The sequence below is a fragment of the Mustela putorius genome, unplaced genomic scaffold, assembly GCF_011764305.1.
Source record: "Mustela putorius furo isolate JIRA1106 unplaced genomic scaffold, ASM1176430v1.1 tig00000095_pilon_pilon_pilon, whole genome shotgun sequence".
In the NCBI taxonomy this organism is placed as follows: Eukaryota; Metazoa; Chordata; class Mammalia; order Carnivora; family Mustelidae; genus Mustela; species Mustela putorius.
Genome location: NW_025421280.1, coordinates 26204604 through 26231333, shown reverse-complemented (window position 1 = coordinate 26231333; position 26730 = coordinate 26204604). Strand labels below are relative to the sequence as shown.

Below are 26730 nucleotides of genomic sequence, written 5' to 3'. Positions count from 1 at the left end.
CCTAGTCCCGCCCACGACATGCGCGGTACTTTCAGCCACACTCATCATGGCGACGGCCTCCGGACGTAACTTCCGCCCGCGGCCGGAAGTTGGGGTCCTGTGAGCATGGCAGCATCGAAGGTGAAACAGGACATGCCCCCTCCGGGGGGCTATGGCCCCATCGACTACAAGCGGAACCTTCCGCGTCGGGGACTGTCGGGTCAGTGTTGCACTGCGCCGGGGTGTCAGAGTTGGGGCTTCGGGACGCCGCCATGGGGGGGGGGTCGCCGGGGAGTCTTGAGGGCCTCAGTTTCCACCGCGGTGTGACGGGAGGCGGAGCCCAGGTATCCCCGATAGCTTCGGTAGTGACGAGAGTAACTGCTGGAGTTTGTCGAACGCTTACTGAGCTTTGTTTTCTTCACAGAACAGTCTGGAAGGTCGGTCCCCTTAATCCTTTCCATTCTGCGGTTGGTTAGATCAGTGTAGCTCGTGCCCCGAGCCCTCGGACACACTTCCGTTTCACAAGTGGGGAAACTGAGGCCCGAGAGAGGCTGCTACCTACCCCCACGGCCACCCAGTGTAACACTCATGCTGGATCCGGAACATTAAGGGACTTTAGGTGTTCCTCCCTGTAGTACCTACCCGCGGACGTCCCAGCAATATGTATTCTTAAATTTTTCAAATGTTTTAAGTAACATTTAGAAGTTTGCTATTAGGCTCAACACAGAAAAATGTAAAAGAAAAAAAAGTAGGGGCGCCTGGGTGGCTCAGTGGGTTAAAGCCTCTGCCTTCAGCTCAGGTCATGATCCCAGGGTCCTGGGATCTAGCCCCGCATCGCATCGGGCTCTCTGCTCAGCAGGGAGCCTGCTTCCTCCTTCTCGCTCTCTGCCTGCCTCTCAGCCTACTTGTGATCTCTGCCTGTCAAATAAATAAATTAAAAATCTTAAAAAAAAAAAGTAGAAGGGACATATACTTGCACCTAGGGTTAACAGAGATACAAATTTTTAAAAAGCATGAATGCATTTCCCGTAACTCGTCAAACTTTACATTTATTGTTATGCACATGTGCCTCAATTAAAAAAATATATACAGGCATGGTAAAGAAAGAATTCAGACTGTGGGAAAGTATCAGGGGAAAACTCAAGCTCTTTCCAGCCCCTTGGCTTTTTTGTTTCTCAGAACAGCAGTTGACAGACTTTTCTATAAAGGGCCAGATAAACATTTTATGCAGATGGTCTCTATCCACTGCTGCTTCTTTATTTTTTTTTTTTAAGATTTTATTTATTTATTAGAGGGAGAAAGCAAGCATGAGAGAACATGAGCAGGGGCAAGGGTAGAGAGAGAGGGACAAGCAGACTCCCCACGAAGTGGGAAGACTGTAGTGGGGCTCAGTTCCAAGACCCCCAAGATCACAGCTTGAGCTGAAGGATGCTTAACCAACTGAGCCAACCAGGCGCTCTTCTGCTGCTGCATTTTAACAACTGTTTACCAACCTAAAAATGTTCTTAGCCTGAGGGCCGTTACAAAAACAGGCTTGACTCATCCCAGAACACACTGAATGAAAATGTGATCTGAATCTCTTCAATTTCTTTTCTCAAAGTGTGACTTAACACCCAGGCCAGTGTACCCCTCACGTGTGCGGCTTGAGGTCTGTTGATACATGTGCACCTGTGTGTGGTACAGACCAGGCTGGCAGAAGGGTCCCAGCCTGTGAGCCTCCCTGGGCTGCTCCTAGTCAGCATGTCTCTTTTATTTTTAAGTCACAATGTGCCCTTAATCCCAGTCCTCTTCCAGTTCATGACATGGTAGTGTCTCCCATGTGCCATCTAGACCGTTATCTAGGGTTGGGCTTCCTAGTTGCACCCCTTCACACCAGCTTGCGTTGTAGCATATACAGACCTGCCCCCTGGTTACAGTGGGCTGAGGAGGAGACCCCTTCTGGTGGCGTGGTCTTTGTTCTGTCCCTGCATTCAGTAGTTGTTTGTTGAGTGTGCATGTGGCACTGAGTCCTGTCTGGAAGAGCTCACAGCCTCGCAGAGGAGATGAATGTGTCGCACCAGAATTTCCTATATTGGCAAGGCTCCAGCTCACCAGGGTCCGTTTTAGCCAGGGTGGGCTGGAAGGACCTCTCCGAAAGTTCCTTAAGTGGAGGGAACAGCAAGTGCAACAGCCCTGCTTTCCATCCTGCACCCCATGCTAATCATCTGTCCTGTGCCGCCCTCCAGCCTTGCACTCAAACCATATGTCCCCATGGCCCTCTCCCAATTAGTCCTACCCTGCTCTGCTCCTGTAAGGTACACAAGCCTGGCATCCCTTCCCCTCTTCTCTGCCCAGATCACTCACCCCTAGTGTCCTAGAACCTGCCGAGCTGGCTCAGACCACCTTTAATCCCCACTGCTCCCGAAGTGACTGCTACCTCCATCTTTCCCACTCATTTCTCTTCTCTCTACTCTCTCGTGCCCAGTGGGTGGCCCTTTCTTTGTTTCCCTTATGTCTTTAACTTTTTTTTTTTTTTTGAATTCACAGACCATACCATATAATTCACCTATTTCATGCATACAAATCACAGATTTTTAGTCTGTTCACAGTTGCATAACCATCACCAGGATCTAAATTTATAACACATCTGGGGCACCTGGATGGCACAGTCGCTTAAGTGTCTGACTCTTGGTTTTGGCTCAGGTCATGATCTCAGAGTCATGGGACCAAGCTCTTCGTGGGGCTCCACCATCACGGGGGTCTGGTTGGGTTTCTCTCTCTAGCCCCTGCCTCTCTCCCTGTGTGTGTGAGCACATGCGCTCTCCCTCCAATAAATCTATAAATAAATCTAAATAATTAAATAAATAGATAAATTTATAACAGTTCCATCACTCCAGAAGGAACCCCAAGCTCATGAGGAGTCACTCCCCATCCTCCCTCTCCCAAACCCTGGCAACTAGCGGTCTGTTTTTTGTCTCTATGGATTTGCCAGTTCTGGACGTTTCATGAAAATGGGCTCCTATTCTGTGTGGCCTCTGGTGTCTGGCTCAGCAGGACGTTTTTTGTTTGTTTGTTTTGTTTGTTTGTTTTTTTTAAAGATTTTATTTATTCATTTGACAGAGAGAAATCACAAGTAGATGGAGAGGCAGGCAGAGAGAGAGAGGGAAGCAGGCTCCCTGCCGAGCAGAGAGCCCGATGCGGGACTCGATCCCAGGACCCTGAGATCATGACCTGAGCCGAAGGCAGCGGCTTAACCCACTGAGCCACCCAGGCGCCCCTCAGCAGGACGTTTTTAACGTGCATGGTGTAACATGTCTCAAAGCTTCTTTTTTGTTGTTGTTGTTGTTGAGTAATATAATAATATTCTTGTATGAATGGGCCACAATTTGTGTATCCATCTACCACTTGATGGACATTTGAGTTGTTGCCACCTTTTGGCTGCTGTGAACATTCCTGTGCAAGCTTCTATGTGGGTATATGTTTCGTTTTTCTTGCGGGAAAATTTCACCTAGCAATAGCATAGCTAACTAAGTCATATGCTAACTCCACGTTTAACGTTTTGAGAAACTGCCAAGCTGTTTTCCAAATTGGCTGTACTGTTGTACATTTCTTCCTGCATTTATTTTACGGGATTTCCAATTTCTCCACATCTGGACAACACTCATTATTTTCCTTTTTTTTTTAAATACATTTTTTTTAAAGATTTTATTTATTTATTTGACAGAGAGAGATCACAAGTAGACAGAGAGGCAGGCAGAGAGAGAGAGAGGGAAGCAGGCTCCCTGCTGAGCAGAGAGCCTGATGTGGGACTCGATCCCAGGACCCTGAGATCATGACCTGAGCCGAAGGCAGCGGCTTAACCCACTGAGCCACCCAGGCGCCCCCCCCCCCTTTTTTTTAAATTCTAACCATCCCATCGGTGTGAGGTGTCTCATTGTGGTTTTGATTTGCATCTCCATGGTTACTAATGATGTTGAGCGTATTTTCATGTGTTTCTAGGCCATTTGTATAGCTCTTCGGGAGAAGTACCATCCAAGTCCTTTATCCATTTTTTTAAAAATTGGGTCGTCCAACTTTATTAATTTTTTTTTAAATTTGAGAGAGATAGTGCGCAAGTGCAGTCAGTTTGGGGAGAATCTTAAGCAGGCTCTGTGCCGAGCGTGGATCCTGGTGCAGGGCTTGATCCCATAATGCTGAGACCATGACCTCAGCCAAAACCAAGAAGGGAGGATGCTCAACCAACTTAGCCACCCAAGCGCCCCAGGGTGTTCATCTTTTTTATTACTGAATTTACAGAATTCTTTATACATTTTGGTTACCATTCCTTTATCAAATGGAGGATTTTCAGAGACTTTTCTTCCATTCTGGAGGTTGTCTTTCTAGCTTGTTGGCGGCATCATTTGTAGCACAAAAGTTTTTCATTTCAGCGAAGCCCAGTTCATCTATTTTTTTTTTTCCTTTTGTCACTTGTGCTTCTGGCGTCCCAGCTAAGAAGCCATTGCCTCATCCAAGGTCACAGAGACTGACTAATCTGTTTTCTAAGAGTTTTATAGTTTTAGCTCTCAAATTGAGGTCTTTGATCCATTTTCAGTTAATTTTTGTGTATGGGGGAAGGAAAAAGCACACTTTATTCTTTTGCATGTGGCTGTCCACTTATCCAATTTGCTGAAAGACTATTCTTTCCCCATTGAATTGTCTTGGCACCCTTGTCCAGAATCAATTGACCGTAAATGTGGGGGTTTATTTTTGGACTCTCAGCTCTGTTCCATCGATGTACATGTCTATCCTGATGCCATGCCACACTGTCTTGTACACACAGCTGTGTGTGAAGTCTGAAACTATGAAGTGCGAGTCCTCCAACTTTGTTGTTTTTCAGAATTGTTTTGGTTAATCTGGGCCCTTGAATTTCCATATGAATTTCACAATTGGCTGCTCAGTTTCTGTAGGGCAGATAAAGGGGGAAGGTTGGGATTCGGATGGGACCCCATTGAACTGGTACCTTCCTTTGGGTCGTGCTGCCATCTGAACAAGGTTAGGTACTGATACTGAACACAGGATGTGGCTGGCACCCACTCCTGGGCATGACCATAATCAGCCTCCCCCACCGGACTGACAGGTCCTGAAGCACAGACCCATGCTCAGGGTTTGGGGTGTCAGCCTCTCCACTGTCAGCAAGAAAGAGCTGCACATTTGTAAAGGCCATTTTTGTCTTGGAATTGATCCTACATGTGGGTGCCTGGTATGAAGACAAGGGGTCTCCATTAGGGTAGCCCAGGCCTATGCCCTGGGGCTGGGTCAGAAGAAGAAGACCCCAGGGCTTCTCTATAGCTACTGAAAAGGAAGAGGCAGCTCTTCTAGGATGTTCTGTCTGGCACAGGTGGTCAGCCATGTGTAAGAGCCATAACTACATTGGGAGCTGGTCCTAGGCACTCGAGCCTCCCAGGAGGAATCTCCCTCTGTGCACAGGAACCAGGGTGCCCCCGTAATTTGGAAATGTCTTACTCTGAGCTCATGTTTGTTTCATTTTGTTTTGCTTTTTAAAGATTTATTTATTTATTTGGGAATGAGAGCACGAGCATGGAGGGAGAAGCACCCGATGCGGGGCTCAATCCCGGGATCCTGAGATCATGACCTGAGTCAAAGGCATACGCTTAACCAGCTGAGCCCCTGAACTAATGTTTTTAACAGGCTTGACTGAGGAGCTGAAAAATCTAACCAGTTTCTTATGCACCTCTGGGTCCAACAAAGGTGCCAGAAAAACCATGTGTTGAACTGAGCTGAAGAAGAAGGATGAGGACAGGACAACAGAGGCTCCCTGCAGGCTGCGAGCAGGGCTGGGACTCCCAGAGCCCCTTTGCCCCCCCCACCCCCAAATCCTAGGAAATGGCCTCACCCACCATTTGCTGGTCATTTCCTGGGTGTTAACTTGAGCTCAACCTGGCCGAGCTTGTCCATTTTTCCCAGCAACCATGGGGCCCATCCCGGGAAGAGACCACAGCTCGAAAGATTAGAGGGTATGGGGTGACCTGGCCCCAGCCAGGCCGCAGGCAGTTAGGGCCTCCATGAAGACCGCAGCAGGCCCACAGCCTGTCCATCAGAATTACAGTGCAGGTGCCTGCTGGTGTCAGTAAATATTCATGGCAGCCTCTGTCCCCTGGTGCCCGGGCAGGGGGCTCGACCTGCTGGGCCAGGAGGCGGCACATCAGGGAGCCCATGGGCTGCTGGGCAGGCCCCGCAGGGCACTGCCTGCCTCCCGCAGCCCATCCAGCCCCCTATGGGCAGGACTCAGAGGAGTGGACCAGGCAGCCAGGCGCCACCGTGGAGCTGGACCCAGCAGTAGACACCATCCTGCCCCGTGCAAGCACCCGCCGACTGGGAGCCAAACAGCCTTCCACAAGATTGTCGGTGGCAGCCACCCAGCCATGAATAAGAAGACCCACGGGCTCTCCTGCAGTCCCTGCCCACACTGTACCTTCTGGAAACTGTCCCATGGTGGGCAGAGGTGTGGTGGCAGCATCTGCCTCCCATGTCAGAGAGAAGCTGAGACAGCCTGGAGTCCCTGCCGCAGGCCGGGGGAACGGACTGAAGAGTGGTCTGCAGTTTTGGAGGAGGGGGTCCAAGGGAAGGGGCCGGTGGACATTCCACGGGGACAAAAAATAATAATCTGAGGAAATATGCACTAGAGACGGTACTGGCCATCTCTAGGAGAAGGTCACTAAGACTTTGACTTTCTCTTGCGTCAGTGTTGGTGGTGTGTTGCACAGCAAGTGGAGTGCACGTCCTGGGAAGAAGCTGCAGGGAGCGGCCTGTTCCGCGGGCGGGCGCTGACTGGTGGCCTCTCCCCCCACAGGCTATAGCATGTTCGCTGTGGGCATCGGGACCTTGCTGTTCGGGTACTGGAGCATGATGAGGTGGAACCGTGAGCGCAGGTAGGCCCCAGGCCTCCCCGGGCGGGATGCCCCTGGTACCCGTGGGGCCCTGCCTCAGGCCCTGGGGACTCAGGAAGTGGGGACCTGGACTGAGTCCACTTCTGAGCTTTCCACTGAAGAAAGGACTCATAATCAAGGAGCTCTTCGCCAGATGTCCCTTGGCCTCCGCTGCTCGGGAACCGAGGGTCTGGATTAGGATGGCACATCGGGTGGAGGTGGACGGGTGGGCCCAGGACGTGTTCTCCTAGTGGGTTTTTGCCATTGGTAACCAGGCAATGAGAACAAGGGCATAGATGGTAGTCGTGCCAGCACATGGGGCCAGAGGCACCAAGGCAGAACGTGGCCTCTGTTCGGACTCTGGCTGCTGCCTCTCAGCTGCCCTGCCCCACCCTACCCCGGCGTGCTATGTGTCCTCAGCACCCCCTTGGGGTCACCTGCCCCCCACAAGTCTGGGAGTCCCTGAGGGTAGTGCTGGAGAAGGCCTGCATGTGTCAGGTACTCGGCGTGGGGTACATTCAAACCAGGTCCGGCCCCCCAGGACCACGTGCAGAGGTCTGGCCACTGGAGTGACAACTGTGTGGCTGTGGTGGGGGCATCTGCTCCTGTGGGTCTGGAGGAGGGGAGGGGGGAGACTGAAGCTCATCCACACCCTTCCCCGTACGGCTATGAGATTCCTGGTGATGAGGGGACAGGGCCAGGGGCCACCTGCTGGTCCACATCTCTGGGTGCCGCTCCCGCAGCGTAGATGTGGCTGGTGGCTCAAAGATGCAGAGCTGTCTGCCCCGGGCTCACACTCCAGGGTTATTTTGACAAGAGGATATGGTTTTGAAGGCCCAGAGTCCAGCGATGAAGGCCCCATCCCCCGTCCCCGGTTCACCACAGTCATCAGGCCAGGGCTATTTTTAGGATTAAGAAATAAAGTTTTTAACTGGAAAAAAAGTGTGAAGCCAGCAGTCTTGTGGATCAGTGCTTGTGCCAGCTGTGTGCCCCCCCCCCCCGCCTCTCATCCTGTGGCAGGTAGAGCTTACTGCCAAGCCCTGCCGCGCTCACTTGCCTCTCCTCCAGCCCCCTTCCCCACATGTCACCAGTGGGGCTGAGGCCACGTCTACCCCCAGCTCCAGCCTGATCTAATCTGTTGGTTCTCGGGTTTTGCAGGCGCTTGCAGATTGAGGACTTCGAGGCCCGCATCGCGCTGATGCCACTGTTGCAGGCAGAGAAGGACCGGAGGTGGGGCCACTGGGACCAGGGTTGGAAGGTCGCAGGCCTGAGTGTCCCATGCTGCAGTGCAGGACCTGGCCGGAGTGCATATGGGGACTGACAGCTGTGTCCTTGCATACGTGGGGCTGCCGTCATCCTTGGAGAGGGCCCCAAACTTGACTTAAAGTGAGGACCCAAGGGACAGAATGGGAAGGTTCCCTGGAGGAGGAGACATTGAGGCTGCAGCAGGAGGACAGTAAAAGTTTGTAGGGGGAAGGAAGGGACAAGCGGAGACAGCGTGTGCAGGGTTGGCAGTGGCAGGAGGTGATGGGGAGTGGAACCGGGAGGGGCCCCGAGGGGTGCTCAGGCCTGTCCCCCACCTCTCATTTCATCCCCGCAGGGTCCTGCAGATGCTTCGAGAGAACCTGGAGGAGGAGGCCATCATCATGAAGGATGTGCCCGACTGGAAGGTGGGTCCTGGGCAGGGAGGGCGGGGGTGCGGGCCCCCGCAGAAACACAGCCCCCCACGGGAAGCCTGAGGCTGAGAGGGGTCCTGGAGGCCAGGCATGAGCAAGGGGAGACAGCAGCTTTCAGTGTAGACACAGTGGCCACCAGGCCTAGTGGGGTCCCCCTAGGCAGTGTGGGCCTGAGCGGGTAGCTGCACCCCCACTTACATCCTGCGGTCTCCACAGGTGGGTGAGTCTGTGTTCCATACAACGCGCTGGGTGACTCCCGTGATGGGCGAGCTGTATGGGCTGCGTACAAATGAGGAGATTGTCGACGCCGCCTATGGCTTCATTTGGTACACGTAGGGGGCCGCTCCCCTTGGACCCCTGCACCCTCCCCACTGGAAAGAATAAATGCTCTGGAGACCTGCCTGCCTATGTCCCAGCGACTGAGTTTACTGGCGAGTGGGGCCCTATTGGGTTACACATGGCCTGGGGACGCAGGGTTTAAACCTGGGGACTCTGCAGAAGTTGCCAGGTGGGCTGGCCCCCCAACCCCGCACCCTGGGCACATCAGTGAGTGGGGGACCTAAAGAGCAGAGCATGGGACGGAGGGGCGCCAGAGGCGAGGCCCCTTGCTCCCAGGCCGGGACCCCATTTCAGGGGTCCCTGTCTGTCCAGACTTCGTTTCCCTCCATTCCCAAGGCAGCTCCACTCCTGGCACAAAGGGGTTAAGTCAGTCTGCGCCTGCCAGCCAATGGCTGCGCGCAGCGCCTTCGCGGCGCCGCCTGATTGGCGGATGCACGGGGTGGGCGGGGAGGAGGCCCCGTCCCCTGGGATGCTCTTAAAAGGCTGTGGCTGTGGCCACGGGGCTCCGCGCACTAGCTCACCTTGGCCATGAGCAGCGCGGCCCGCCCGGATCCAGCGGAGGCGCCCGAGGAGCGGCGTTTCCTCAGGTCAGCCAGGGATGGGGATGCCAAATACCGTGCATGGCAGGGATGCAGCCTGGAGCCAGGGGCATCGTGGGCAGGGTATGGCTGGGAGGGGGGTCTCACGGGCTGGATGGATCAGAGGCAGGGGCATTGCGGTCAGGAGGGGGCCTGGGGGTCTCCAAGGCCCACCCCTTTTGCTGGAGAGAGGAAGCCTCCAGCCCACTGCTGCCAACGCCTCCTAAGCTTGTTGCCAGGGCAACTGCATCTGCCTCAGGCTCACCCCTAAGTGAATAATTCAGCAGCACTGCTAGAAGCTCTCCCGTCACCCCTCAACTCAGTCCAGGCCCACCACCCCTTTCCATCCGTCCTGGGGACTCTGGAGCGCCCACCCTTCCTTCCCGAGCTGGAAAGAGCTGAGGTCTTATCTCCTCAAACGTTCACACCCCTCCTGGTGGCCCACCTGCTACTGTCTCCTGGACCAGAGAAGGAAACTGAGGCCTGGGGACGGAAACCACTGCCTGAGCCAAGGCTAGGGAGATTTTTGAACGCATGGGCCACTTAATCAGTAGTTTGCTTGGATGTGGGGGTCTCTAGCTGGCAGCTGTGGCCTCGTCCTGAGTTATGTTGTGATCTGGGACCCCAAGCAGGGCTGTGGACCTCAGTGTAAACCACTGACAGCGCATTCATCTGACATCCCCTTGTCTGTCCTCCTGTGCCCACTCTCCACTCAGGCCCTCAGGGCAGATCTTGTCCAGTGACTGGCTGATATCCAGATTGAGCCTGTAGACCCAGCACGTCCTAGACAGAAGGAAGCTGGAGCTGTGATTTCACCTGGCATGGGGATGGCGGTGCCAGTTGTATGGGGTCTCAAAGGCCAACTGAGGAGTGTTGCGGCACTGTGGGGTGGGTAGGAGTGGAACGTAGGTGGGTAGGAGCAAGGGGAGAGGAGACAGGTTAGAAACATAATGGGTGCGTAGGTGTAGTGAGGAATTTGAATATTCCCTGAATATTAGGGAGCCAAAAGCAGGTTTGAGGCAAGTGGTGATGTGATGGTGTTTAGGTTTTCAAAGCCCCCGTGGCTCTTGTATTGAGGAGTTCGGGGGCCGGGAGACTTCTGTAGGCAGCCAGGTGAGCAGTGGTGGTGGGCTGGTGGGCAGAGGCCTGAAGATGGAGAAGCAGATGGAGCCAAGAGAGCAGGGAGGGTCTGCCATGGGCAACCTGGCCCCAGGGCTTCACCTCCAAAAGAGCTCACTCCTGGACGCATTTTGGGAGAACAGGCCCAGTTCCTTTGAAAGCAAGTCACCTTCTTTGTGCTCTGTGGGAAATCCTTACAGTTCCTTTCATCTGGGGACTGACATCAGGAGAATGAAGAGGCACTTCATAACCAAGCCCCCCACCTCTGGCCAGTCCCACAGTGGCCTTGCCCTGGCCCCCTCCCCAGACTTGCCCTAATTCCCACTCACACCCCACCCAGGGCTGCCAGCGTCCCCACCCCCAGGCTCCTCGCCTGGACCATCCTCCCCATTATCACTCTAATGACCAGTTAGGCAGGAAGATAATGTTCCAAGTGGTGGCCTGAGGCCAAAGCTTCGGGACAGAGGAAGAAGAGGAATGGGTAGTGCTCCCACCATTCTCATCTTCCCTCACCTTCCTGTGGGGGCAGCAGGCAGAGCTGTCACGCACACGAAGGTGGAGGAATGAGCCACATTTCCAAACACACCTTCTCCAATGTTCTTTCCTGGGAGCTGGGCCAGCCTGCTCTTCATCTGATCCACCATCCTTTCCCATAACTGGTCCTCCAACCTTATCTGAAGTCAGGTGGGGCTGAATCTGGCTCTGGTGGGCTGGGGTGACTCAGGGCTTGTGTCCTTCCTGTCCTAAGCCTCAATCCCCCGCATGTGCACCGGCCCCCAAAGTGTCTTTCTGACCCAGTTTCTTAGTTTCCCTTGCTTGGCTCCAGCCACTCTGGCCTCACTTCTGTCCCTTCCATCTGCCAAGCTCATTCCCACTACAGGGCCTTGGCCCTCACTGTTCTTGCATGTGAGTTACCTCCCATAGTGCGCCAGGCCACCTCCTCCAGGAAGCCCACCCGGAGTCCCCCTCCTGCAGCAGTCTTCATTCCTTACCTATGCCCTTCCCACTGCCTGGCCTGATCAGGCTGCAAAATTGGTGGGAATGTTGTGGTCTCCTGCTCACAGAATTGAAGGAACCTAAAGATTCATCCCAAGAAAACCTCTGCTATCTGTAGGTCTGCCTCTGCTTCTTTGCCCAGCACCCTGTATGGCTCTAGAAACAGACACCTAGGGTAGAAGTGTGCTTTCTCACTTGCTTCCTGCAGGACCCTGGGCAAGCCACTTGGCTTCTCTGAGTGGTTGAATATTTTCCAGGCCTATTACTGCTCTTGCTGCTACTACTACTACTACGGCCTGCTGGGCTAGGGGTAGATGCTCTTCCCCAGCAGGAAAGAGTCCCGCTAGGGGAAGCTGGCATCAGGCCATAAACCCTGCCCAGTTCTCCCAACCCCTGATTCTGGAGTGAGGACCATTTCCACTCTTCAATGACAGGTCTCTCTGCAGCCACTAAGTCCATGCCCTTTGGAAGACCCCTAAGCCAGGGCTAGCTTGGTCCTTGCTCTTGAAGAGTCCAACACTTGGCTGTCATTATCTTAAAATTCTTAAGTAATGGGATCCGTGTTTGCATTTTGAAATGGGCCTTGAAAATTATCTAGCCTACCTGGTCTTCACTTTTGCCAGAGAAAGCAAAATTCAGATGTGACAGATTCCAGTCACTTAGGGAGTTGATGGCAGACCTTCACCTCCAATGAGGAAGCCCCATCTCTCTGGCCACAGTTATTGAAGGGTCACCAATAGGTCTGATAGCTGGGGGCTCCCCATCCCCCCTCCCTAAGTGAGCCATCTAACTCCACCTCCCTCAGGCACCTCGTCCACAGCCCAGTCGGGCCCCTCCAGTATTCTGGAGTTTGCTTAGTGTTTTCCCCTGCATGAAACTCGTCCATCACCCTCATCAGCCTCTCCCTCCGCATTCCTCCTCCTGGGTTCTTCCCGCGGCTGGTGGGGGCGGGGGGAGGAAGGGTGGAGAATGGATGCGGGCGCGGGGCGCATCTGGACGGAGCTCCAGTCTCCCGCTTTGGGGCTGTAGAACATGCGCCATCACGCGTTCCTCGACCACCAGAGGGCGCCCGTACCTAGGGATTCGGCTTAAACCTCCCGCGGATCCACTCTACCGCAAGCAAGTCTAATGGGGAAACTGAGGTTGGAGGTGACGCTAGGCCCTGGTTGGGAACGTTGGTGGAACGTTCCTGGTTCCATCCGAGCCTCTCTAAGTCTTTCTCTCTCTGTGTCTTTGAGCGTCTCTCCCCACTCTGTCCCCCAGCACTGCGGAGGCGGCCGCCCTGGAGCGCGAGTTACTGGAGGATTACCGCTTTGGGCGGCAGCAGCTGGTGGAGTTGTGTGGCCATGCTAGTGCTGTGGCTGTGACCAAGGTATCTGACCCCTGATCCTTGATCTTGACCCCATCCAGATGGCCAGCTTCCCCTAGAGCCGAGGCCTAGCTAGCTGCGTGACCCAGGTGGCCAGAATGGTTCGGGAAGCCCCTTTTTGTGTGGAGCTTCTCCAGGCCATCACTTAGATGGGGAAACTGAGGCCTGGAGAGACTCATTGCTGGTCTAGAAGGCAGGGGCCCAAGACCCCAGTGTCAGTGAGGGTCAGGGCAGAGATAGGAGTCCCCAGAGACTCGGAGGCTGAGGCTGCAGCAGGATGCTCCTGGGGCCCTTCATGCCCACCGCCTCTGCCATCTCCTGGATCTCAGTAAGGGACACATCGGTTCCTGCAGGCGGAGTGCTTCCAAATAACCCCACGCTGCAGATGGGGAAACTGAGGTCCAGATGCAGGGAGTGGCCTGCAAAGGGTAGGTCCCAGGGGGTAAGTAAGCAGAGCTGTCTGGATCTGGGGCAAAGTCCCAGTTTTGAGGTCCCTCCAAAGGACACGACAGTAATAAGTGATGACGACGCTGCCTTCCAGTGCTTTTGGCCACGGGTGTCAAACCGCGGTCCTGTTTCCTCCAAAACAAGCGAAATAAACTGACACCAGTTAATAAACCCAAATGCCTTAGAGAAGTGCCCGGTGTGTCGGGGCTCCAGTACGTAACCTTCCTCTTCCTCTGGGTCTTCCTCCCCTTCTGTCATCACTGCCGACTTTGGTTAAACCCAATTTCTTTAGGTAGGCTCAGGTTTTCTGTTTTTGTTTTTGTTTTTAAACATTACTTTTTCCAAATGAAACCTATCCTGGGCAAAGCTCCCGCAGGAGAAGGAAATGATGACAATCAAAGCCCCACCAGTAAACCCAGCGGGGTAAACTCTTGCCTGGTCCTTGCCGACCGAACGGTCGTTTGGGTTTTGCCCTGAAAGCCCCAAGTCTGTCTAGAAGGCCCTCTGTCCCAGCCAGCCCAGACATTGTCGCCCTCCCCTGGCCTCTGGTCTCGGGCTCTGGGCCTGGCATGGTGGGGTCACAGCACCCTCGGGGTGGGTCAGGACCTCGCTGAGACCTTGGGGAGGAGGGAAAAAAAAAAAAAAAAGGTGTATCTAGCCCTTTGTGTAGCTGGAGGTTAGAGTACGGCCAGGCCCCGGCGGCCCCTGTCTCAGAGAGGCCCCATGAGCCTGTCAGTGCCATGGTCATTCCTGTCTGATAGAGGCCAAAGGAGCCTGGGAGAGGACAGGGGGCTGAGGCCATGCAGAGAGGGCAGGGCTGAGACCGGAACACGGGTGCTCCGAACTCTTGCGTTAAAGAGACGGAGGCACAGGCCCACAGAGACGCAGAGAGTCTGGGAGATAGAGACAAAGAGACACAGAGATGCAGGCACCAAAAGACTTCGGAGAGACAGATGGGGATAATAGACACAGAGATACGGAGAAAGGTGACGTGACGACAGAGGCAGATGGAGAGAGACAGGGCATCTTGGGTTGGAAAAGTAACCCCCCCTTCTCCCCCAGCTTTGGGGCCTCCGGGAGGGGCTGAGGCCTGGAAACGTGGGCGGGGGAGGGGCAGCCACTGCGGTGGAAAAAGGTGGAAGAATGTCTGCAACTCAGGCCGAGGATAAACAAACCGCACTCCGGGCGCCCGGTGGTGGCAGAAGGCACGTTTTCCTGCTCCAGCTTGGCAGAGCCTGAAGCAGGGACTCTGCATCTCCAAGGAGGAGCCCAAGGTCTCCAGAGGCCTTGCCCTTTGCCCACAGTGCCTCTTCTCTACGCCCATGCCCCTCCCTTCTGCTACTCCAGGCCTCAGTTTCCCCACCAAAACAAGGAGGAATTCCAGACATCATGCCTTTGCCTTTGCTGTGCCCCCTGCCAGGTGTTCCCCTTGCCTACTCTCTCCCGGAAGCAGAGGACAGTGCTGGTCGTCTGTGGCCCGGAGCAGAACGGGGCGGTGGGGCTGGTCTGTGCGCGGCACCTGCGGATGTTTGTGAGTAGCTAGGATGCCCTCGGTCTCCCAGGGTCACCCCCTGAACCCTGTCCTGGCAGAAATTGCTTCCTTCTCTTGACAGTGTCTCTGGGGGACACTGAGGCTGGAGAGGTGACAGAATAAGCCCAGTGCTTGCCCCAGGCAGGGTCTTCTGCCTGGTATCCAGGTCTGGGGGCTCAGGCCCAGCAGGAAGCCTGGAAGGGCCCCCAGCGCTGACTCCTTTCTGTGGCCCCCACGCCCCACCCCTCCCAAACCAGGAGTATGAACCGACCATCTTCTACCCTACACGGTCACTGGATGGGCTGCACCAGGACCTGACCACTCAGTGTGAGAAGATGGACATCCCCTTTCTGTCCTATTTGCCCACGGAGGTCAGCGCTTGGTGGCAAATGATGGGGGGAAGGAGGGGATGGTGCCCAAAGGCTGCCCCCTAACCCTGCCTGCTCTCTCAGGTCCAGCTCATCAACGATGCCTACGGGCTGGTGGTGGACGCCGTGCTGGGCCCTGGCGTGCAGCCAGGAGAGATCGGGGGCCCCTGCACACGGGCGCTGGCCACACTCAAGCTGCTGTCCATCCCCCTTGTGAGCCTGGACATTCCCTCAGGCATGCCAGGCAGGAAGGGGGGGTCTGTGGGGGGCTTGGGTGGGGGCCCTCTGCACCCCAGCTTCTGGTGGCCCCAGCCTGTCTCTGAGCCTCAGTTTCCCTTGCATGGATGGCACCTGCCCTCTGGGTGTGGGTCACGCCCATCCCTCAGATAGGGAAGACCGAGGCTGCTGCCCAGGTGATCCCCTGCCCCCCCCCCAGCCCAGCATGCCCAGTTGCCTGGGCAGACGTGAGCTCACTCCGCAAAGGCCTCGCCCATCCTGGCCGCCGCCCCACGCCTGTTGGAGCCATTAGGCGACGGGCAGACGGAACAAACAGTTGCTGGCCAGCCGGACCCTCCACGGGGCTGGCCACACTCAGGGGATGTCCCCCAGCTTGCAAGACCTCAGGGCCATCCCATCAGGGTGCCACAGAGTGGGGGCTTAGCTACAAAGAGATGGGCTGTCTGGTCTGAGGGTGGAGAAGAGGGTCACAGAAGGAAGAATTAAAGTCAGAGGGAGGAGGCTTTTAGTTAGTGGCTCCAGACTCTGATCACAAGCAGAGCAGAAGGCAAGGCCCCTAGTCTGAAGGAAGAGGCTCATCTGAGAGGCAGTAGAGGCTGGGGCCCAGTGAAGGAGGAGGTGGGGTCCTGTCAAAAGGTAAGAGCGAGTCTGAGGGCGAAGACAGAGGTGTCAGAGGGAAGAGTCTCTAGTCAGAAGGATGATGAACACTCGGGCCACATTCGGTCAGAGACAAGGACCAGGAGTAAGGGGACAGATCTTACGGGGGAGGCCTAAGGATGGAGGCAAGTCTGTCCTCTGCCTGGAGAATGGGGATCTGTTAGAGGGGGAAGGCTGGCGAGGAAGCCCCAAAGGAAAGAGCCTCTAGCCTAAGTGGGGAAGCTCAAGACTGATAGGGGGGAATGGGGACAGATGCTGGGTCAGAAGGCAGAGGCATGGGTCTGACCCGGAAAGGGTGGCAAGTGGAAACGATGGACTCTAAAGGCAGAGGCTGAGTCAGATAGAGAAGAACAAGTTATAGTAGCACGAGGGGAGCAAGGGCAGGAAAGTATGAGGGCAGACGATCTGGTCAGAGGAGGAGGGAAACATCTCCCAGGAGAGGGAGACCTTGGTCTGAGGGCGGAGGCCCAGTTCTGTGGGGAGGCAGGTCTGACCGAGGCGCACGTGTCAGAGAGCAGAGGCTGGGTCTGACGGGGAAGGAGAAGTGGGTGGCGAGCAGGCCAGTCCGCAGGCGAGCAGCCCTCCCAGCGCCCGATTCCCTCCCCTCAGGCTGGGACGCGGAGACCGGCGGCGGCGACAGCGAGGATGGGCTCCGGCCCGACGTGCTGGTATCGCTCGCCGCGCCCAAGCCCTGCGCCGGCCGCTTCTCCGGCCGCCACCACTTCGTGGCCGGCAGGTTCGTGCCCGACGACGTGCGCCGAAAGTTCGCTCTGCGCCTGCCGGGATACACGGGCACCGACTGCGTCGCGGCGCTGTGACCGCGCCCGCACCCAGGCGGCTTGGACCCGCGCCAATAAACAGACGTCCCACCACCGCCTCGCCTCCTCCTCCTCTGTGCGCCGCGTTCGCCGCCCGGGGGGCAGCCTCGGGAAGGGAACTGCCCCCGTCCCGCAGAGCGCAGGCCGGAGGGCCGAGGGTCGTCGTCGAGGGGGACTTCCCCGTTGGCCGAGAAAACTAAAGCCAGAAGAGTAGAGAGTAGATTCAGGGTGGGACTTCCAGCCCGCTCGGGGTGGCCTGAAGCCAACGGGGTTGAAGTTAGACCCGATGGAGGATTTCTCGCCGCCTAAAGGGCTGCCTAAAGCGTGAGTGTTTGGGCAGCTTCAGGCTCGAGTCCAGGAGAGGCACGTCCCACAGGCAGCTTGGGACCCAAGGTGGAGAAGGGAGTGGGTTGAGGGAGGGACTTCCAGCTGGTGACGGGGGGCGGGGGAGGGGGATGCAGGCCAGCCTGAGGGCGGAGGCACAGCCGGACGCACCGAAGGGGGCGACCCGGAGAGGTTGCTAGCGCACCGAAGTCACCCCGGGCCAGGGAGCTTGGCTCGGGCGGGGCGGGGCCTGGACGGGGCGTGGCCTGCGGTCCCCTCCCGCCCCCACCTTCAGCCCCAGTGGCCGCCCGACCCGCGGGAGTCAGATCCGCGCGCGCCGCGGAGCCCGGACCCTCCCTCGGACGCTCGGACCCGGCCATGGCATCACTGCCGCCACTACTCTGCCTCTTTGTCGCCGCCGCGCACCTGGCGGGGGCTCGAGGTGAGGCGCCCCCTGACCCCAGCCCAGACCCCTAGGCGCCCTGGCAGCCCGCCTGGCTTGCAGCCGCTTCCGGAGAGAGAACCGGGGGATCCGCTCGCATCCGCAGGCCCGGGTCCCCCTGGAGTGAGGGGGCATCGGGGAGATGGTCCCTTGGGGAGGGAAGGAAACCTCTCTGTTCTTTTCCCTCCTCAAAGAGAAGTAGGGGCACTTGGAATATGAACCTTAGGTTCCCCTGGGTTCCCCAGGGACCCCAGGGGGCCTGTCTCAGCCCTAGCATTCGGATTCTGAAAGCACCCGATACTGGCCCAGGATTAAGGGGCCTGAGCCGTCCCCTCTCACATAACTCCTCTCCTCCTCCTCCTCCATACACACACACACACACACACACACACACACACCCCATTCAGAAAAACTCCCATCTCTGGAACACCCAGTGGAGAGGGCACTGGATCCATTTCTCAGATGAGGAGACTGAGACACAGACAGGGAAAGGACTTGTCTGAGGTCATCGTCCAGCCGGGCTATCTTAGATAACTCAAGGTCAGAGACGCCAGGTTGGATTCCAAAGACTTCCCAATGCCAGCTGGGGCCCCAGGTGAAGGGATGGAAGCTACACGGAAGGAGGGACTTCCAGCCAGCAAATGGATGAAGGGGAATGCAGAGTCAACACCAACTGAGCTCAGAGCCACAGAGCACACTCAGGGAGCACTGGGTCTGGGGAGCAGAGCAGATGCACAGATTTCCCCAGTCCATGGCATCTGGGCCAGGGCAGAGACAGGGATGGGACTGCAGAAGATTGGGGGTAGGGGTCACAGGGAGGCTTCGCCTGGAAGGGGAGGGGGAGGTCCTGCATTCCTTGGGGTCAGCCAGAGTTAGCTTCTGGCTTCTCGGAGAGCCTCAGTTTTCTTCCCTGTGAAATGGGGATGATCATGAGAGCACCTTGCACAGGAGCAGCTCACAGAAGTCTCCATCAGCATGCTTCCTTCCTCCTCACACTCCTCACCCTATCCACAGTCACCAGCCCCCCTGAGGAGCCCACAGCAGCTGCCTGGGGCTTTGAAGGTCCATCATTGCGCCCTGGACAGTCCTCACCAGCCTTGGAGGACTGGGAAGGTGAGTCATCCTGGATCCAAGTCCTGACTCTGCTGTGGACTTACTGTGCAAGCTCTGGCTGGTGGGGTCATGTGAGGACAGGACACAAGAGGTAGAAGGGCCCCGTACTATCCTGGTCCCTGGACATGGTGGTCCCTGGCATAGGTGTCCCGAGAGGTCTAAGTTTTGGAAGCACAGGGGTGAGAATTCAGGCTGTTTTTCAAGGAGGAAACCAATGGAGGGTGTGTGTAGGGGGGATGCCTCCTCCCCACTACTTGGAAGCAGCATGCAGGATGCTTCCAGTCGATTCCAGACCTCTAGTTCTGGAACCTGGGTCTCTAGTTTCCTAGCGGGGAAATTCACTCTCAATTCAGGAAAGGAGTGAGCACCCCCTAGTGGTGGTGGTGGGGGGAGGTTTGATAGAAGCGGAATCTGAGCTCTGTGAGGCCAGGCCCTTCCCACCTGTGGCTTCTGTGAAACAGAGGTTGCCCGGTGGGTTTCCCCGGCAGTGAGCAAGGGCCCAGCTGGCTCTAACCTGGAGTGGCCAGGCGATGAAAAGCTACAGCTAGGGCTGGTCTCAGGCCCAACTCCTCCTGCTGCCCTTGTACCTCCTCACACCTCAGGGGTTCTGAATTCTGAGATGGGATCAGGCTCAATTCTAAGGTTGGGGACTGGTGAGACAGTGGCAAGATGTCAGCCTGCACCGACAGGCAAGCTCAAGAATTGGGCAGCAAAAGTGGGGCTGGTGCTAGGGGAGGCCAAACCCCCACTCCCGCCCCCGCCCCCGGGATCCTTTATAACTCCTTCTCCCGGAGTGCCCTGGATCTGGGCGGGGTCATGGGCGGGCTGCGTCAGCCCGTGCGCAATGGATGTGGGGTGACCATTTTAGACAGCAGGGTAAGGCCCTTACCTCGGAGATGAGGGTGGGTAGGCAGCTTCCCCGGCCCCTGCGTGCACTGATGGGGCCTGACAGGCTGCGGCCCGGGTCCCAGCGCATGCGGTTCCCGCAGAGGCCAGCGAGTGGACGTCCTGGTTCAACGTGGACCACCCCGGCGGCGATGGCGACTTCGAGAGCCTGGCTGCCATCCGCTTCTATTACGGACCAGCGCGCGTGTGCCCACGGCCGCTGGCGCTAGAGGCGCGCACCACGGACTGGGCCCTGCCATCCACTGTCGGCGAGCGCGTGCACTTGAACCCCACGCGAGGTTTTTGGTGCCTCAACCGCGAGCAGCCCCGCGGCCGCCGCTGCTCCAACTACCATGTGCGCTTCCGCTGCCCTCTCGGTGAGGGCGGGGTCTGGGGGCGGGGCCTTCGAGGGGATAGGCGGGGCTAGGGAGAGGGCAGGCTCGCGATCAGTCATGCTGAGGAGAGAGTGGGGATTGGCCGGGATAGATCCTAGGTGGGTGGAGCCTGAATGGATGGTACTGGAGGAAGGGGCAGCGCTGTGGGGGGGGCGTGGTTAGGAAGAGGCCTCAGGAGCCGGCAAAATCAGATAGGGGCGGGACTTTCGAAGGGAGGGGCTGCCAATAGGGGCCCAGGTGGGGCACAGGAGGGAGCCCCCAGGAGCCCATCTCCCTCCTGCTGCCCTCATTGGTCATCTGTCACTCCGTTCTGTGGGGGCGTGTTTTGACCCCAACTATGTGAGGGATGAAGGGAGAACAGCAGGGCTAACTTCGGGGAGTTCATCTGGGCTGGAGTTGGGGGAAGTGGGGCGGTGCCTCAACTGCGCCTTCAACAGGTGCGCCTGGAGAACAACTGATGGGGGCAGTGGGCAGGGCCTCTGTCTGGGGTATACCCACCCTCGGATAAACATGCTGGGGGCACCCTCCTGTCCCACATTGCTACCAGATTTCCAAAGAGGCGCAGTCCCTGGGGTGGGCGGCCGCCTCACCTTCCCCCCTCTTCGCCCTTACCGCAGAGGCCACGTGGGGCGCGTGGGGCCCGTGGGGTCCCTGTTCAGGGAGCTGCGGGCCAGGGCGTCGCTTGCGCCGCCGTCGATGCCCAAGCCCGGCTGGGGATGCTTGTCCGGGGCGTCCCGTGGAGGCTCAGAAGTGTGTAAGGCCTACATGTCCAGGTAGGAGGGATGGGGCCTGGAAGGAAGTGTTGAGTTAGAGGCGGGGACGGGATGCGGCCAGTTTTGAAGGGTACTTGGGGAGCAGAAGCAGGTTGGGATGGAGCCTCATGGGGCAGAGGGGTGGAAGGGAAGAGGTGGGTCCTGCAGGGCCAGAACTTGGACCACATGGAGACTGGCCCTTCTTTCCCTTCTGGGGCCCCGAGGAGCATTGGTGAATGTGTACATCTGGATGGGTGGACGCCTTGAGGGTCGCGTCCAGGCGTGTGTGGATCCAGTGGGTATTACCTTGGGTGCACCACTGAGTGTCTCTGTATGGCCTCATGGACGCGGACACACACAGAAGCTGGCTCACGGATTCGGGGTACACACGCGTAGCATTCACAGCCCCCACCAGCCCCGACGCCCACACGGACACGCGCTCACACCCTGGCAGACACCATGCCCAAGCCCTCCCAGGGCCAGACACCAGACCAGCCAGGAGGCGACTGGAAATTCCGATCCGCCTGGGCTCCACAAACACGGTCTGGAGACTGTACCCGCAGAGCCCATGGCAGGGTGGGGGAGCACGGTGGCCAATGGGGTAGTGGGGTCCCCACCCTACCCCGCCTGGCTCTGCCCTCCTGACGCCTCTGCCCTGAAGTTTCCAGCGGAATTTTCCATTTTATGGAGAAACCGCAGGATTGGGAGGGGAGGGAGATGTTCTGAGCCCAAGACCCAACCCCTAAACGGGCCCCCAGCCCCTGCTAGACATTTTCTTTCCTGCTGGAAGGAGCCTCTCTGTCTTGTGAGAGTCACCTCTCCTGTCCCCTCCTCCAGGGCATTTTCCCTATCCCTCAGACCACAGGTCCCTCCCTCTGCCCCAGTTCTGACTACTCAACCACATATCCCCACTCACACTAAGGATCGTTCCAAGCAGGGCCATGCTGAGGCCTCTGAGGGGCACAAAGGGGAGTGTCTTGGCATCTTCGCTGAGTGACTGAGTGGAAGGCCTGCCCCAGGAGGGATTGAAGAGGCTCCCCTGTCCCTCTGCTTCCCTGTGTCCCCCAGGGTGCAGCTCCAAGACGTGCAGGTGCCCTGAGCACATCCTTCTGGGCTCGGTGGTCACCCCATCTGGGCGTCCGCTGCCAGGAGCCAGGGTCTCTCTGAGAGACTGGCCTGGCACTACGGCCATCACTGATGCCCATGGAACCTTCCGGATGCCTGGAGTCTGTGCCAGTAGCCGGGCCAACGTCAGTGCCCAGATGGATGGCTTCTCTGCAGGCCTGGGCCAGGCCCAGGCCAATGGCTCCATCTCTGCTGTGGTCACTGTTGTCCTTAATAAGTTGGGTAAGTGCCTCCTGGCAAGGAGGGTGAGGGGGTTTCTGAGAAGCTAAGAAGGAAATTCTGGATGACGCCACGTACTTTGGAGGATGCGATGCAGCATGAGATCACTGGGGAAGAAATAAGATGTGACATGGACATTGGAGAAGGCATAACACTAAATATGGTGTCACGGAGGGAGTGAATAAAATGTGAGACATTGAAGAAGGTACGAGGTGGGACAGGAAAGCAAATGCTTTCCTTTGCAGAGGAAAGCATTAAGATGGGGGCAGTCAGATTAGTTGGCTCAGTCAATTAAGTGACTCTTGATTTTGGCTCGGGCCATGTTCTCAGAGTCATGAGATCAAACCCCGAGCTGGGCTCCATGGGGAGCGTGGAGTCTGCTTACAATGCTCTCTCTCCTCCTTCTGCCCCTCCCTGCTCATACATTCTCTTTCTCTTAAAAAAAAAAAAAAGAAAGAAAGAAAGAAAAAGAAAAGAAAAAATGGGGCACTATTTTGGGGCACCTGGCTGGCTCAGTGGGCAGAGCATGTGATTCTTGATCTCAGGGTCATGAGTTCCAGCCCCTGTTGGGCACGGAGCATACTTAAAATTAAAAAAAAAAAAAAAAAAAAGATGGGGCGTCATTTTGAGCAGCCTTGGAATGAAATTGAATGAGGAGGTCATTGGAAGAGGCACAGGTGAAACAGGGCATCCCTGGAAGGGAAAGGATGCGGCCCTGCCATTGGGAAGGGTTATTGGGAGAAGTTGGGATGGGGCAGGGCCCTGACCTTTGCCACCTTTGCCCCCAGAGAAGCCCTACCTGGTGAAGCACCCCGAGTCCCGAGTGCGAGAGGCGGGACAGAATGTAACCTTCTGCTGCAAGGCTTCAGGCATCCCCCTGCCCAAGAAGTACTCCTGGTGAGTGCCCTGCCCCACGCCCAAGGGCCTTGCACCCAGCATTGTGGTTCCACTGGGTTTCCCCTGATAACGTGGTGCCTCAGAGACTGGGAGGTGGCTGCTCTGCAACCTTCCTGGGCTGTGTGTGAGGCTGCGGACAGGTGCAGCCCCTTCCCTACGCCAAGGGCCTCCATGGTATTGCCCATCTGCCACCCAGGTTCCACAACGGGACCCTGCTGGACAGGCGAGAACACAGGTACGGGGCCCATCTGGAGCTGCGGGGGCTGCGGCCAGAACAGGCAGGCACCTACCACTGCAAAGCATGGAATGACGCAGGGGCTGTGCGCTCGGGCACTGCCCACCTCACTGTGCTTGGTGAGCACCCTTGGCCCCCCAACCTTGAGTGTGCTCTGAAACTGAACTGAGACCTAACACCAGCCAAAGTCAACCCCAAACGGAGCCCCAACTTTAGGCGGCTCTCTTTCCATGCCGTCTGATCCCAGGCCCCCACTGAACCCCTGGGTTGAGTCCTGACCCCAGTCCAGGCCCCCAAACTTCGACTCAAATGGAAACCTCCCTCTACCTCTGATCTGATTGATTTCTCACTCTGCAGCCCCGGGCCAGCCAGCCTGTAATCCCCAGCCCCGAGAGCACCTGATCAAGCTCCCAGATGACTGTGGTCAGTCTGGCAGTGGCCCCACCTACTTGGATGTGGGGCTCTGCCCCGACACCGCGTGCCCCAGCCCGGCAGGCTCCAGCCCCCGGTGTGGGGACACAGGCTCCCGCTGCTGCTCTGTTCGCCGCCTGGAGAGCAGGGAAATACACTGCTCCAAATACGTCCTCCCGGTCAAGGTGGTGGCTGAGTGTGGCTGCCAGAAATGTCTGCCCCCTCGGGGACTGGTACGGGGACGTGTGCTGGCTTCAGACTCAGGGGAACCCCTGAGCTTCGCCCAGATCCTGCTAGGCCAGGAGCCCATAGGATTCACCTCCTACCAGGGTGACTTCACCCTGGAGGTGCCTCCTTCCACACAGCGGCTGGTGGTAACTTTCGTGGACCCCAGTGGGGAGTTCATGGACACTGTCAGGGTCCTGCCTTTCGACCCTCGAGGGGGCGGCGTGTACCATGACGTCAAGGCCATGCGGAAGAAAGCCCCCGTCATCTTAGAAGCCAGAGAGAGCAACACAATCCCTCTTGGGGAGCTGGAAGACGAGGCCCCACTGGGCGAGCTGGTCCTTCCCGCGGGAGCCTTCCGCAGAGCCGATGGCGAGCCCTACACGGGGGCTGTGGAGGCCCGGGTGACGTTCGTGGACCCCCGAGATCTCACGTCGGCGGCCGCCGCCCCCAGTGACCTGCGCTTTGCGGACAGTGACGGTGAGCTGGCCCCGCTGCGCACCTATGGCATGTTCTCGGTGGACCTCCGCGCCGCCGGCTCCGCGGAGCAGCTGCAGGCGGGGCCCGTGGCGGTGCGCGTGAACGCCGGCCAGATCCGCATGGCGGGCCACGCGGAGGCCCTCAAGCTGTGGTCGCTGAACCCTGACACAGGCCTGTGGGAGGAGGAGAGCGGCTTCCAGCGGGAGGGGTCGGCAGCCCCTCGGGTCCGCCGGGAGGAGCGGGTCTTCCTGGTGGGCAACGTGGAGATCCGCGAGCGGCGTCTGTTCAACCTGGACGTCCCCGAGCGCCGCCGCTGCTTCGTGAAGGTGCGCGCCTACGCCAACGACAAGTTCACCCCCAGCGAGCAGGTGGAGGGCGTGGTGGTCACGCTGGTCAACCTGGAGCCCGCCCCTGGCTACTCGGCCAACCCCCGTGCCTGGGGCCGCTTCGACAGCGCGGTCACCGGCCCCAACGGCGCCTGCCTCCCCGCCTTCTGCGACGAGGACCGGCCGGACGCCTACACGGCGCTGGTCACCGCCACGCTGGGCGGGGAGGAGCTGGAGCCCGCCCCCTCCCGGCCCCGCCCGCTCGCGGCCACCGTGGGTGTGGCCCAGCCCTACCTGGACAGGCTGGGGTACAGGCGCACGGACCACGACGACCCGGCCCTCAAACGCAACGGCTTCCGCATCAACCTGGCGAAACCCAGGCCGGGCGACCCCGCCGAGGCCAATGGCCCGGTGTACCCGTGGCGCAGCCTGCGGGAATGCCAGGGCGCCCCGGTGACCGCCAGCCACTTCCGCTTCGCGCGTGTGGAGGCCGACAAATACGAGTACAACGTGGTCCCGTTCCGCGAGGGCGCGCCGGCCTCCTGGACTGGAGACCTCCTGGCCTGGTGGCCCAACCCCCAGGAGTTCCGGGCCTGCTTCCTCAAAGTGAAGATCCAGGGTTCCCAGGAGTACATGGTCCGGGCGCACAACGCGGGGGGCAGCCACCCACGAACCCAGGGTCAGCTCTACGGGCTCCGAGATGCCCGCAGTGTCCGAGACCCCCAGCGCCCCGGCACATCCGCTGCCTGCGTGGAGTTCAAGTGCAGCGGGATGCTCTTCGACCAGCGTCAGGTGGACAGAACGCTGGTGACCATAATGCCCCAGGGCAGCTGCCGCCGTGTGGCCGTCAACGGGCTCCTGAGGGATTACTTGGCCCGGCACCCCCCACCCGCCCCAGCTGACGACCCAGCGGCCTTCAGCATGCTGGCCCCACTGGACCCTCTGGGTCACAACTACGGTGTCTACACGGTCACTGACCAGAGCCCAAGGCTGGCCAAGGAGATCGCCATCGGCCGCTGCTTTGATGGCTCCTCTGACGGCTTCTCTCGGGAGATGAAGGCCGACGCTGGCACAGCAGTCACCTTCCAGTGTCGGGAGCCACCAGCCGGCCGGCCTAGCCTCTTCCAGAGGCTGCTGGAGGCCCCGGCAACAGCGCTTGGGGACATCCGCAGGGAGATGGGCCAGGCAGCCCGGGCACAGGCTCAAACCACAGGTCGCCTCCGTACCCGCCGGGGCAGGGCCCGGCAGTGACCTGGGCTCCCGGCCTCACTCCTCTGCCTTGCCCCGGACTCCTCTGTACCTGGGAAGTCTCAGCCCCCTTCCCCAGATGCTCCCTTCCCCCAGGTTTCTGGGTGCCCCTCTCCTCCCCTGCCCAGAATTCAGAGTCAAGACCTAGGAGTGTCCAATGGTGGAAATACCAGGCAGGGGACTGTTGCTGTGTGACACAGAATGGCGTTCTTCCTGATGGTGGGAGCCAGCATCCTGGGAGACCATCAGGCATCTGACTGAGGCCCTGGGGGATTTGCTCCCAGCTTGCAAGCTGGCTCTGATTTTATGTATGTTTTGACCTTGATTTCAGGTATTTTGCCCCTTGAGATTTCTGACTGTCGCCTGAAGCGCCCTCTCCATGTCGCTGAGCTGGGTGCTATGTTGGGTCCTCTGCCCCAAGCTTTGTTCTAGGAGTTATTTATTGAAACGAAGCCCTTGGGGCTGGTCAAGGGGTTCGGGGTGGGGGGGCAGTGTCCTGGCCCAGTGAACGTCAGGCAGGGGCTTCTTGGTTCCCGGGGCTGAGGGGCACAATTCTCACAGGTTTGGTGCTTGGAGACCCCCCACCCCCAGGGGGATTGGGGCAGGGAATCAATTAAAGATGCTTCATTTTCAA

At 57.9% G+C, this 26730-nt stretch overlaps 3 protein-coding genes and 1 long non-coding RNA gene across 4 annotated transcripts; 3 read left to right on the top strand and 1 right to left on the bottom strand.

Annotated features, from left to right (window-relative positions):
• Window positions 1-45: 45 nt before the first annotated feature.
• On the top strand, window positions 46-8962 carry NDUFA13 (NADH:ubiquinone oxidoreductase subunit A13). The gene is made up of 5 exons (XM_004760851.3): window positions 46-199; window positions 6809-6887; window positions 8043-8114; window positions 8485-8554; window positions 8777-8962. Exons 1-5 carry the CDS (start codon window positions 106-108, stop codon window positions 8894-8896), a joined length of 435 nt encoding a protein of 144 aa, XP_004760908.3. The 5' UTR covers window positions 46-105; the 3' UTR covers window positions 8897-8962.
• On the bottom strand, window positions 8109-19925 carry LOC123392342. Its single transcript, XR_006607057.1, has 3 exons — window positions 19788-19925; window positions 8759-9588; window positions 8109-8303 (listed from the first exon to the last, which is right to left on the bottom strand). It is a non-coding gene; the product is annotated as an uncharacterized LOC123392342 (long non-coding RNA).
• YJEFN3 (YjeF N-terminal domain containing 3) lies at window positions 9374-17074 on the top strand. Its single transcript, XM_004760852.3, has 6 exons — window positions 9374-9486; window positions 12856-12964; window positions 14829-14939; window positions 15197-15310; window positions 15392-15542; window positions 16811-17074. The coding sequence occupies exons 1-6, from the start codon at window positions 9428-9430 to the stop codon at window positions 17017-17019; spliced, it is 753 nt and encodes a 250-aa protein (XP_004760909.1). The 5' UTR covers window positions 9374-9427; the 3' UTR covers window positions 17020-17074.
• CILP2 (cartilage intermediate layer protein 2) lies at window positions 17183-26730 on the top strand. The gene is made up of 8 exons (XM_004760854.3): window positions 17183-17785; window positions 18800-18898; window positions 19888-20160; window positions 20796-20951; window positions 21999-22277; window positions 23063-23171; window positions 23368-23525; window positions 23764-26730. The coding sequence occupies exons 1-8, from the start codon at window positions 17722-17724 to the stop codon at window positions 26097-26099; spliced, it is 3474 nt and encodes a 1157-aa protein (XP_004760911.1). The 5' UTR covers window positions 17183-17721; the 3' UTR covers window positions 26100-26730.